The 12,462-nt window shown below is 52.8% G+C and overlaps 1 protein-coding gene across 1 annotated transcript in view; it reads right to left on the reverse strand.

Annotated features, from left to right (window-relative positions):
- The window catches only part of ADCY5 (adenylate cyclase 5), a gene marked incomplete at both ends in the record, with an annotated part of 154,767 nt that extends 151,327 nt beyond the window's left edge, over positions 1–3,440 (reverse strand). Inside the window, one exon of the mRNA XM_079704355.1 lies at positions 2,301–3,440. Within this exon, the coding sequence (XP_079560481.1) occupies positions 2,301–3,440 (1,140 nt within the window). The remainder of the gene's footprint in view (positions 1–2,300) is intronic.
- Between the last annotated feature and the right edge of the window lie 9,022 nt (positions 3,441–12,462).

A 12,462-nucleotide genomic window follows, 5' to 3' on the forward strand; every position in this document is an offset into this window, starting at 1 on the left:
TCATGAGAAGTTAAGTGCAAACCCACCCAAAAGCCTACAGACAAGGGAAGGTCTGAAGACCACAATGGGTAAAAGAAGCATGGGGTGGGAGGTGGTGGAGGTGGGGAGAGAGGGGAGATGGACAGGTCTGAGGAACTAGATGGGGAAGTCGGTCAGCCAACTCTTGTTGCTGCAATGGCATCTTCATGCTAAGATGGAGACGGGGCTCCCTAGTCCAGCACTCCTGTCCTGGGATCTGACTCCAGGCTCCTAAAATCACACGTCTAGGATTTCCTAGGGCTGTAATCAGACCCTGAGTCCCAAGTCTGGTTCAGTAAATACTCTGAATGATCCCGGAAATCTCTGCTGCTCCATGTGGATGTCATGCCTTTCTTTCTGTAGAAAAGCTATATCCACCCAAGCAACCTGCCTCCCATTCAAGCCAGGAACAACCCCCAAAGGTATAATACTCATGTGAGAGCTTGGGTCCCCAGGTCAAAACATTAGGATCCTTTATAAGCACTAACAATAGTAGTTAACTTTTTTTAAACCAGCTCTCAATAGGTTGTTCTCTTAAGTTCAGAGCTGATCTCTAAAGATTTTATTTCCTTCTGATCCCAGATCAGAAAAACTTTAAGTTAGCATCAACAACCCCAACTACTTCACCTACTGGAACACAATCAAATTGTTAAGCAGTTATTAAATCCCTACTAAGTAACTTACACTGTGCTAGACAAAGGAGAGAGGGTAGAGAAGGAAAAACACATACACCTCAGGATTCCTGCATCCAAGGAGCTTACATTGGATGGGGAGTAAAACCAGTGGGCACTGGGGAATAAGTAAGTGCCCCACTCTGTGGCTCTGACTCCATTGTTGGCCATGCAAAAGAGGGAGAGGCCAGTATGGCTGGAATGCAAGGAGGGGCTCCTTGCAGAAGGTGAGGATTGGCACAGAGGGGCTGGAACTGGAAGGGGCATGCAAAAGCCTCTCATTTACTAGGCAAGGAACCCGGGGCCCAGAGAGGTTGTAGCCTCCCTCCCTCCCAGTCACAGAGCACCTTGGAGGTGCAGCGAGAGCCCAGCACCATGAAGCCCATAGCATTCCCTGTGGGAGAGTATGATACCCAGGAAGCCAGGGGGCACAGGAGAACCCCTCAAGAAAGACGCAGTACCCAACAAGACTGAAGTCTGAGAAAAGGCACTAGAAGTGGGGAGGAGGAAGGCAATGACAATGGAATAGAGTTAAGAAGTTCTGTTAGAGGATGCAGTTGCCTGGAGTGAGGTGGGGGGGATGCACTAGGTTCCACAGTCAGGAGACTAGCCTGCAGCAAAGGCCCACTTGACTCTCACAGCCAAGTAGGTTGCACCACAACCAAGTAGGCTCAGCAGGGGCCAATGGATGAGGCCCATGGAGCCACATACAAGGGGACCGCTAAGGGGAGAAGGTGTGCATGTCAGAGGAGCTGGTTTCACCCAAGGTCGCCATGGCAAGCACACCTCTCTCCCACAAGTCTTCAGGGGAGTCACCAGTTAACCAGGGAGAAGTTTTGTTTCCTCCTAAGCCTACCGTTCAAGGCTAGCCTAACCCGTCCCAGGAGGGTTAAAAGCCCCCACCATAAGCAATAACCAGGAGCACCCACATGAAGGGGTCACGACTTCCAACACTAGCTTTCTGCTCAGGCCAGGAGGGGGACCGTCACCACACACAAAGTTTCCTTCCCACCTTTGCTGAAGGCAGCTTTTTGGCTTTCACAAATGAAACAAACTTGTCGGTCCTCCCTCAAGTTCAGAAATATCTCCAGCTCCCGAACCCCCAGTCCCAGACAACTGGCAGGGTTATATCATTTCCCCTCCCTAAGACTGAGCAAGGGACGTCCAGGGTCTCCCCTCCCCAACGCTCCATCCAGGACATTCGGTTAACAAACCATCAGTGGCCCTCAGGAGCGGGGAGGCTGCTACAGGGGCCAGCCACTTTTCTCAGGGGCCTTTTATATACAGAGACAGAAGCACAGAGAAGGGGACCTCTCCATAGCATTTTCTCCTCCGACTCTCCTTCCTCATTAGCATCCCTACAATAATGGCTAAGGTTTGGTGTGTCTTCTACCAGCGGGAACATTACATACAAGAGCACTCTTTTTGTAGAGGAAGATGATGGGGCTCAGAGGGGGTTCGGAGGCTAGAAGACACCACACAGCTGACACAGCCATGTCTCTCTGGCTCTTTTCACCACTTTAAAGGGTGAAAGTGGGTTGCCTTTCTTTGGAGTCAGGCCTAGGCCTGCGCACCCCACTATACAGTCCCTATGCCCAGGTGGGCCCCTACCTGCTTGAGCAGGAACTGGTCCTGGGCGTTGGTGCGCAGGGCGATGGCCAGGTGGAGGGCAGAGAGAAGCACCCCGCTGAGTACCGCGGCCCGCATGCGCACGGGCAGCAGCGTGTAGATGGTATAGATGAAGAACACAGTCCACCAGATGCCCTCGGAGGCACTGCGCGGCTGGGGCAGCAGCAGGCCCACCACCTGGACAGCCAGCACCACGGCGATGAGCGCGTAGCAGGCCAGGCCCATGTGGTCCTGGTGGAAGGCGGCGCGGTTGCAGAGCACGGCCATGACGAGGATCACACCCACGGCAGCCGCCAGCACGGCCAGGTAGGGCAGCTGCAGCGGGGGCCGTGCCGCGTGGAAGGCCAACATGACGAGGCACACGAGCACCAGCACAGCCATGAGCATAGTGAGGCTGCTCTGGTTCAGACGGAAGAAGTAGCGCTGGTACAGCCGCTCCAGCTTGTCCGACGGGAACTTCTTCGAGCGGAATATCTGCAGCAGTGCCAGGCAGCAGGCGCCCAGCGACAGCACCGCGCCAGGCCTCGCGCCCGAGCCTGCCAAGCTGCCGCCATCTCCGGAACCCTCGTCTTCTTCGACGGCGCCGGCCTCCAGCTCGTCGGCCGCGCGGCCCTTGCCCCGCCGCTCCTCCAGACCCAGCTCCACAGAACGGGGGCGCACCTCCGTCCCGCCAGCTGCGGCCGCGGCCGCCGCCGCCGCCGAGCCGCCGCCGCCGCCCGCAGGGGGCGCCCGGGTGCTGCCCCCGCCGGCCGCGCCCCGCCGCTGCCGCCGGCTGCCGCGACCGCAGTCGTCGCCGCCGCGCTCCTGCCAGGCCGACTTGGAACGGAAACTGAAGCCGAAGCCCCCAACCAGGGGGTCATCCCCACTCAGCGGAGGATCGTCATCGTCGTCGCTGCGCCAGCGGCTGGCCAGGCGCTGCTGCTGCTGCTGCTGCGGGGTCACCGTCCCCCCGGGTTTCTTGGTGGAGCCGCGGGCCGAACCCCCGGGGGCGTGGGGGTAGCCATTGGCGCGGGAGTCGGCCTCGCCCCACGCCGAGCGGTGTTCCGGGCCTCCCCGGGACGCCGGCGCCGCCGCTGTCTGCGCCGTGTAGCCCGGGGGGCTCACGCTTTTGGAGCTGGACATCCCCCCCTCGGCCTCGTCGTCTTCTTCCTCCTCCCCCGGGGGCCGGGCCGGGGTTCTCCAAGGGGAGGGCGGACGGCCGAGCAGGGGGACCAGGCTGGGGTCACACGTCGGGGGCGGCCCGGGGCCCTGGGCAGTAGCGGGGCATCTTGGCACCCCCGTCCTGAGCGGAGAAGGAGGGCAGCGGGAGAGCAAGCGGGAGGCAGGCACAGCCCCGAGGTGAGAAGTGGCTGAGAATCCGCGTCAGTAGTCCCAGGTCCGAGATGGAGTTGGCTCCGAGCTGGGGCAGCGGGGACTACTCGAGCTGCTGAGCTGCGCGCAGAGGGACGTCCGGACTCCTGGCTCGCGTCGAGCTCGACAAGGACCGGAGTTGCGGACGAGGCGGGACGGAGAGGTGTCCTTGCGGGCGGCGCCTCCCCGGAGCTGGCAATGCCCGGGCGCGGCGCTCGCAGATTCTGCCTAAGCGGAGCCCAGCGGCACACGCGGCGAGGCGGCAGCTAGGGCGGCTCGGTAGGGGTCCCGGCGTGGAGACCAAGCGGGCGCCCTTTCCTCGCGGCGGACTGGGAGCGACTGGGAGGTGCGGGCGCCAGCCAGCATTATTTTCTTACGAGGGGTGGGGAGGTGGGATGGGGGGGTGGAGAGGACGGGGGAGGGGGCGGCGGGCGGAGCAACAGCTCCCGAGCCCTGGGGGGAGGGTCCTGGAGCCCAAGGGGGCCGTCGCCCGCATCCCCCACCTCCCGCAGCGAGTGGGAGCTTGGCCCCCGCGAAAGCCGAGCCCAGCCTTCAGCGTGTCCGCGCAGGGGGGCGGGGGCGAGGACCGGCTCCTGCAGCGCGGCCCTTCCCCTCTCGCCTCCCCCTTCCCCCAAAACGGAGCGGAGCTGGCCCGGACCCGCTGGCCCAGGAGGGCTGTCGCGCCGGCTCCGCAAGCTCCAGGCTCCTCGCCGCCGGCTGCGGGCCCGCCGCGGCCGGGCGCAGAAGGACTAAGCTGAGGGCGGAATCCGGCGCAGCACCGCCGCCGTTCCGCCCCAACGCAGGCGGGCTTCTCCCAGGGAGCACGGTATCCAGAGATCGAGGGCCGGCGCTCAGAGGCAGCCGGCCGAGAGGGGCCGACCCAAAAACCGCTGCGCCCCGGGGGCGCTCCAGGGGAACCCGCGGGAGCCGGGCTCAGGGCGCGCCATGCACGCCTCGGGCCCTGCGCTGCTCCGGCCGCTCGCGCCGCTCCTCCCTTCTCGCCCGGTTGCCGCCGCCGCCGCCGCCGCCGCCGCCGCCGGAGCGCCCTCCGCATCCCCTCCTCCCGCCGCCTCCCCGCCCCCCGCGCCGCTCGGGCCTCGGCTCACAGCGGCGCGCGGCCGCCTCCGCCCCCGGCCGGGCCGCGGCCCCCGCCTCGGCGCCCCGCTGGCATCCTCAGGCCCGGCCTCGTGAGGCGCCCGGTACCGTGGGGGCCCCAGCTCCCCTTCCTCACCTAAAATTCTCGCCGCGCCCCCTCCCTCCCTGGCGCCTGGAGCCGCGTCCAGCCCGTGGTCCCTTCGCCAGACCTGGCTGCCGTGCGGTCCTCCCCCGCCCTTTGCTTGGGTTCCTGCGCCCCCTAGTCCTAGCTCCCCTCTTTTGTATCCCCCTTTAATCCCCATCCCCCCATTCAACCCAACTTCAGCCCCCGCGCTGCGCCCCCCTTCCCCGGCCCGGCTCGATTGGCCGCTTCCTGAGCTGTCATATTTGAGTCCGGCGCTCTTATTGGGCGATTCTCTGGCCGGGCGGCTATACCAAAGGAGGGCGCACCGGCCTGGGGGCGCCCAGGCAGCGACTGCCGCAGGGAGACGAAGACCAGAGTCCCTGGAGGGCCGGAGGGGCCCAAGAGCCAGACCCGGAAATGGACGGTGGAGATGGAAAGACAGAGTATCTCTGAGGCGCAGGAAGACAGTGACGCGAAAGATGGAGATGCAGTGGGTGAGGCCGATGCAGCTAGGGCGGGGCGGACAGGAACGCTTTGGTGGAGAGTTACCCAGAGGGAACCCCACAGACAGCATTACGAACACCTGACGTTTGTGAAGAGCTAGCTCTTTGCCAGTTCATACTTTTTTTTTTTTTAATCTCATTTGATTCTCCTCAATAACCCTGGGTTGTGACAGGGGACAGGGCCCGTGTGATTATTCCCAGTTTATAAATGCGGAAACTAAAGCTTCAGAGCCTAATTAACTTGCCATGGGCCACACAGGTCTCCTGACTTGCAACAGAAAGATCTTTCGTCAGCGCCAGGCTGGCTCCCTACCTAGCAAGGTGTTAGCCGGAAGGATGCGCCCCAGAGCAGGGTGGAGAGCCCCGGCTGGAGGAGGACGGGGGAGAGGACAGAGAAGGACCAGATACTCCTGCACAGCGCCAGCGACAAACAGGCAGGAGTGGAGAGGACTTTACTTCGGGTCAAAGAGGACCTAGGCCTGTGGAATGATGTACCTATCCAATTCCCCTCGGCCCTAAGCTGTCCTGTTGGAAGCTCCGGCAGTCTAAGCACTGGGATGGGTGGGGACGTGTCACCTCTACTCTGGGGAGGGAGAAACAACCTTCACTTTACTCTTCTTCCTCCAGCTCTCTCTGCAGAGCTTCTGACAAAGAGGCTAGAGGTCTGGGTGAGCTTCTCTTTATTTCTCTGTTGGTCATCTCTTTGCAAATTGGAAGATAAACCTTGCCAGAGTTACAAATTGGGAGGAGAAACATTCCAAGAGATCTGAATAAACTAACCCTAGAGTATTCCAGCCTTTGAGTAATCAATCCAGGATTAGCGAAGTCATAAAAAGCACCATGAATTTAGTCAGCAAACATTCATAGAGCATCCCCTGTGTGCAAAGCACTGTGCTAGGTGCCTTAGGGATAGAGAGGTGACTCAACTCTGGTTACAGTCAGGGAGGGAGAGGAGCTAAGCCACTAATTCCAGTTCAGAGCACAGTTCAGTCAGTGTTCAATAGAGGTCCAAAGAGAGCGTTTTGGGAGTTTGGAGAGAGGAGGCATTAATTCCCACTGTAAGGGCCAAAAAGACTCTAGAGGTTGAATCTGGGGCCAGCAGAGAAGGAGGAGTCGGAAGAAAAGGAGAATGGACTAATATTTATTAAGCAACAACAATATGTCTGTGCATCTTATTGTCGCATAACCGTTTTGAGGAAGATGTTATTCTCCCCACTATAAAGGTGAGAAAACCGAGACTTAGAGAATCAAAGTTTGCCCAGGGTCCAGAGTTTGTAGTAGAATGGAACCTAAGTTCAGTCTGCTCCTTGAACTCTACCACACAGCCATGTAGCAAATACGATCTGAGAGGAACACTGCATGGACAGAAGCCAGATGGGCTTCAAGGTGATTGGGTTCCATCATTGATTCCCTTCTCATTCCCTGAGCTCTCCCTAGGTCATTCCTTTCCATTTTATTCAAAAATTTTAAGTAACCATCATCTTATAGCAAAAGCTATGTATGATTAAGTGTGTAAAAACTCGAAGAAAGACAAAAGAAAACACATTCATAATTACAACACCTAGAGAACCATTAACATCTTAATTCTTTTCTTAACAAAAAATGGGACTTTACAAAGAATTTTAGAATCTGCTTTTTTCTACTTAGCAAAATATTGTGGATATTTTTTTATGCCAATAAGCATCCATCTACAATATCCATTTTATTGTCCGAACAGAATTCCATTGCATGAATATAGCATAATTTATTTAACCAGTCCCCTACTGTTGTACATTTTTCACTGTCGTAGCAGTTTGTAAAGTTTCCACTGTTTTACTGTTATAAACAATGAGGATTTTTGTACATAAATCTTCACACACATCTTTAATTGTATCCTTAGGAGAAATTCCTACAAGTAGAATTGCTGGGCCAAAGGATAAACATTTTTTCGCTAAGGATTTCTGAAATCTGAGTCTTCAGCCCCTGCCTCCCTTCCCAGTTCCAAGCTTACCCCCATCTACTGGAGAACTCCCCATGGATGGTCCTTGGTATCCACCAGCACCCCAGGTTCAGTTTGTCTAAAACTAAGGTCATCCCCCAAGAAGCTTGCTCCTCCCTCTGTTTTCTCACCACTGGTGGAATTACCATCCCCCAAACTCCCAGATCTTAGAGTGGCAAGCCCTCCTATCCCAGTTCCCAGAGTCCTGCCACCGTGCCCTTGTCTTTTCACTTCTGTCTCTTCTTCCACATTCTCTGGCTACTACCTTCGCCCAGATCCTCCCTACTCATTGCCTAGACAATGACCAACTCTCCCTCCTTGCCCTCCAATCTGTCCTCCACTTTGTCCCCATCTGATCATGCCTGTCACAACCAGACTGAAAACTGTCCCCAAAACTGCCTCTTCCTACCTGCTAGCTTTCACTATCCACCACTTCCGCACATCATCCAGCCACCGTAAAGGGCTCTTTAAATTTCTGCAGAGATCACCCTTTTCACATGCACGCCCAGCACAAACCAAATCTGTAGCATCTCTGTGATGCCTCTCTAATGCCTTTTCCTCCCCCACGACCCCAGGCTGCTAGGCACTCCTTCCTCAGTTCCCAGCACACCTTGCTTTTATCTCTATTATAGCACTTGTCACATTGTATTATCTTGTTTTCAGAACTGTCTCCACAATCTGCTGAACTCCTTGAGGGCAGAATTGGTATCTTACTTATTCTTGTGCCCCATACCTGGCACATAGGAGGTACCCCTTAGCTGTTTGTTGGATAAAGAAATGGTACATCTGGGGATTAGTGATGGGAATTGAGTCTGAAGGGTGGGGTGGAGTGAGGGGACTGACTGGCAACCATGGGTGAAGGTGGAAAGGTGGGTTGGGCTCTTTAACGCTATGTGGAGGAGGGTGGGCTTCAGTTTAAAGACAATGAAGAGTCCATGAACTGGGGGACAGGGGTGTCAAGGGCCATTATGTTTTGGGAGGCAAACTCTGGCAATGTTGTAATGAGATTGGAAAAGCAAGATCCAAGAGCAGAGGGGACCAGTCAAGAAGCTGTGGCAGAGCAGATGTATTGATTGATGGAGCCCAGAAGTGACATGGTGATGGGAATGATGCCATTGGCTGGAGGACACCTGTGAAGGGCTGACGAGGAAACCCAGGGGTCAACCACCATGTAGAGGAGGAGTCCGAAAGGTCAGATGAAAACCAAGAAAGGTGGGGGTCACAGGAACAAAAGGCAGAGGTTTTGAAGAGCTGCTCCAGGATGTGCATCTGGCTATTGTCATCAGATAGGGGCTGACCACCTCAGGCCTCTCTCTGAAGTGAGTACCTGGCTTGCAGAGGGGAGATGCCTATGCACCTCGGGACATAGCAGGCCCTTTGGGAGTACTGCAGACCACCCACCTCCAGCCATCTTCCCCTTGTACCTTAGTTACCCTTCAGGACTTCATTCTTCATTTCCCCCAGACATTTTTTGGAAGAGTAGCTCCATTTTGGAAATTAGAATATTAACATTTTAGACTGTTTAGAAATATTTGTACAAGTGGGTCTCAGTAATACTCTTGTACCTAAAAATACTTTCCCCACAATGCTGAAAATCCCACCACTAGATAGTCATGCTTTGGGATGACAATTATTCCCTAAAAATGAATGCAGAAAATCTAGAGACAGAAAGTAGATTAGTGTTTGCTTAGGCCTGGAGAAGAGGAGGAATGGGAAATGATGGTTAATGGGTACAAAATTTCATGACCCTCCTTCTTTGGGAAGGTCATGAAAATGTTCTAAAATTAGATTATGGTGATCATCGCACAACTCGAGAAATACACTAAAAACCATTGAATTGCACTTGAATCCAACGGGGTGAACTTTATGGTATATAAATTACATTTCAAGAAAGTGGTTGAAAAAATGAATGCAGATACCACTGGGAGATTGAGGGACTTCTGCCAGGGCTGCCAGTCGTTATTAAGTTACTGTGGATGAGTTTAATCAGCAGGCTTCCCCCTCTAAGGCCAAAACAAGTTTCTCTCACCGAGAGAATGGATGCTTGCTCTTTTTTGTTTTGTTTTGTTTTGTTGTTTTTTAAAATATCTTTATTGGAGTATAATTGCTTTACAATGGTGTGTTAGTTTCTGCTTTATAACAAAGTGAATCAGCTATACATATACATATATCCCCATACCCCCTCCCTCTTGCATCTCCCTCCCACCCTCCCTATCCCACCCCTCTAGGTGGTCACAAAGCACCGAGCTGATCTCCCTGTGCTATGCGGCTGCTTCCCACTAGCTATCCGTTTTACATCTGGTAATGTATATATGTCCACGCCACTCTCTCACTTTGTCCCAGCTTACCCTTCCCCCTCCCCGTGTCCTCAAGTCCATTCTCTACATCTGTGTCTTTATTGCCGTCCTGGCCCTAGGTTCTTCATGACTTTTTTTTTTTTTTTTTTTTAGATTCCATATATATGTGTTTGGATGCTTGCTCTTTAAGAGTAGGAATGAGTTAGGGAAAGGAAGGAAAGAACAGTTGGGACCACTAAGCAGTTCCCAAAGCAAATGGAACCAGGAAAAGGGCACAGGTGCCTGGAAGCAGGAAGGAGGAGGGCAGAAATGACAGCCAGTTAGGAATTGGAGGTTAAAAATGAACTTTGCCTACTGCCTAGGAGAGCTCTGCCTTGTAATGTGTTCTTCACAAGGAATTAAAGAACTCTAAGAACCCTAGGTTCTCTTAAGGGTGAAAGAATCTTAAAGATCACCTAATTCCCCAAAGGTGTGTCAACCTCTCCTGGATATTTGCATTTTGAGAGCAAGCCCGACACCTCAGACTACATGACTTACCTTTCCTTTGAAGAACTAACTTACTCTCCCCAAGTCAGAGAGTAGCTAACAGGATGGAACATTGTGTGTCTTGAGGGTAGATCATCTGTGGAAGCTTGGGCCCCAGTGTCTTAGCCATTGGGCACAGATGGCTGAGGTCCCTGGGAGCCGTCCTCCATCCTAGCCCATCCCCCACCAGGAGGTCTGAGGAGGAACCAGGAACATCAGCCATCTTACTCTTGACCTCTGTCTTCCTTGGCTTGGAAATCAAGGATGATAAAAGTGTGCAGTTGGCCATAGGGAACTGGGCCCTAGATTTTTTCCAGACTCTACACTCACCTCCAGACCTCTGGGCCTCAGGGAAGTGGAAATATTCAAAGAGCTCAGATTGTAGCTGAGGTGGAAACGGCCGATAATAGCTTGATCTGCCACTCTCCCAGGTGTTGACATTTGCATTGTAATGGAGGCAGTTAACGCCATCAGCTGGAGTGACTAATATGTTCTTTCAGTTGCTGCTGGAAGTAACGGGGGAGACCCTTTGCATCCCAGGGCCTTTTAATGCCCTCTAGTCACAATACTAGATCACTCCTGATCCACAGCTGCCAACCCTTTGGATTGTAATGCCCACATTCCACACTTTATCTTTGTTCCTGTTCTTGACTTTGCTTTCTTGCACTTTCTCCTGAATCCTTTTTTCCTAGAAGTATGGGAACATCCCCATGAGTCACTTATTCTTTCAACACACATAAACTGATTACCCATTTCAAGCAGAAAACTATGCTGCACATAGTCGAGTGGGGGGAGCCCAAGAAGTATGCCAGCAAGATGCCATCCCCAAGAAGTCAGAGGTGAGGAAATCACAGAAAGAGCTGGAGAACAGCACAGTGCCAGCAGAGATGGGCTTTGCAGCTTATGCCAAGTGCTTCTTGAACAAACAGACGGCTGAGGACTAATAGGAGAAAGTATTCTTATAGGCGGGGGAGCAAGAGGCTTCTGGGAGATGTGAGAAGGGGACAGAAGTATGTGTGGGAGTTGGATATACAACAACTGGATGGAGTCTTGAGGATTCAAAACATTCCTCTAGTCACAAAAGACCACGCATTGTATGATCCACGTATTATATGAAATGTCCAAAAGAGGAGACTCTATAGAAACAGAAAAGAGATCATTGAGTGCCTAGAGCTTAGGGTAAATGGGTGTAGAAGATGGGGATTAATTGCTAATGAGTACAATGGGATGGTGAAAGCTGTTCTAAGATTGTGGTGATGGTTCCACAACTCTAAATATACTAAAAAAAAAAATTGAATTTCATACTTTAAATGGATGAACTTTATGGAATGCAAATTATATCTTAATAAAGCTGTTTAAAAATGGGGGGAAAGTGGGATCCAAAAAGACCATTCCTTCAGTAATCCTGCTTAGTTATAGAAGGAACACCCTAGTTTTAAGTTCCTAGTCTTTTCCTGTATGAAGGCTCTTTTTTTTTTTTCTCTTGGCCATACCGCATGGCTTGTGGGATTTTAGTTCCCTGACCAGGGACTGAACCCGGGACCTCAGCTGGGAGAGCATGGAGTCCTAACCACTGGACTACCAGGGAATTCCCTGAAGGCTCATTTTTAAGGTAAAAATCTTTCAAGGACCTCAACATGGTATATATGTACTTTTAGTTAAGCAAATACATAATGGTAAAAAACTATTATAAATAGCTATTATAAATTTAGATTTTCATTTAGTAAATGAATTAAAACTTTACTAATCCCAGTAGTATTTATATGTGGTAGAAAAGTAGTTCTGTATTTGTACGGGAGCATTTTATATGCCTACAGACAAGGCTTAGTGGCCCTCTCTCAAAATCTCCTTGGTCCTTTGGGGTCCTCAACCCACAGTTTTAGAATCCTGGTCCATGTTCTACCAAGGCATGTTTGATTCAGCTTCTCTGTCAGGTGAATGCTTATGGGTGGGGATCCATTAGCAGAAAATGTGATACAAGTTCCATCCCATGATGTTTCTGCCTCTTCAACTGCTCAGGCAAAATGGCACCCTTTCTCCTCCCAAACCAATGAGCTTTGCTGAGAGCAGATCCAGCACAGAAGACAGCCAGAGCCATGCCGGTTGGCAGACACTTGTCTTTAGCAAATGTAATTAAAGGCAGCAGCAAGTAAATGCCTATTAATTTTTCATTAGAAAAGTCAAAGGCAACCTTCTTGGAAAGCAGCATCATTGAACTTCAGCCTTGGTGTTAAAACCAGGCTTTCCCCCACTGTGTATATCTTCTTCCACA

Source organism: Hyperoodon ampullatus (assembly GCF_949752795.1).
Source record: "Hyperoodon ampullatus genome assembly, chromosome: 5".
Lineage (NCBI taxonomy): Eukaryota > Metazoa > Chordata > Mammalia > Artiodactyla > Ziphiidae > Hyperoodon > Hyperoodon ampullatus.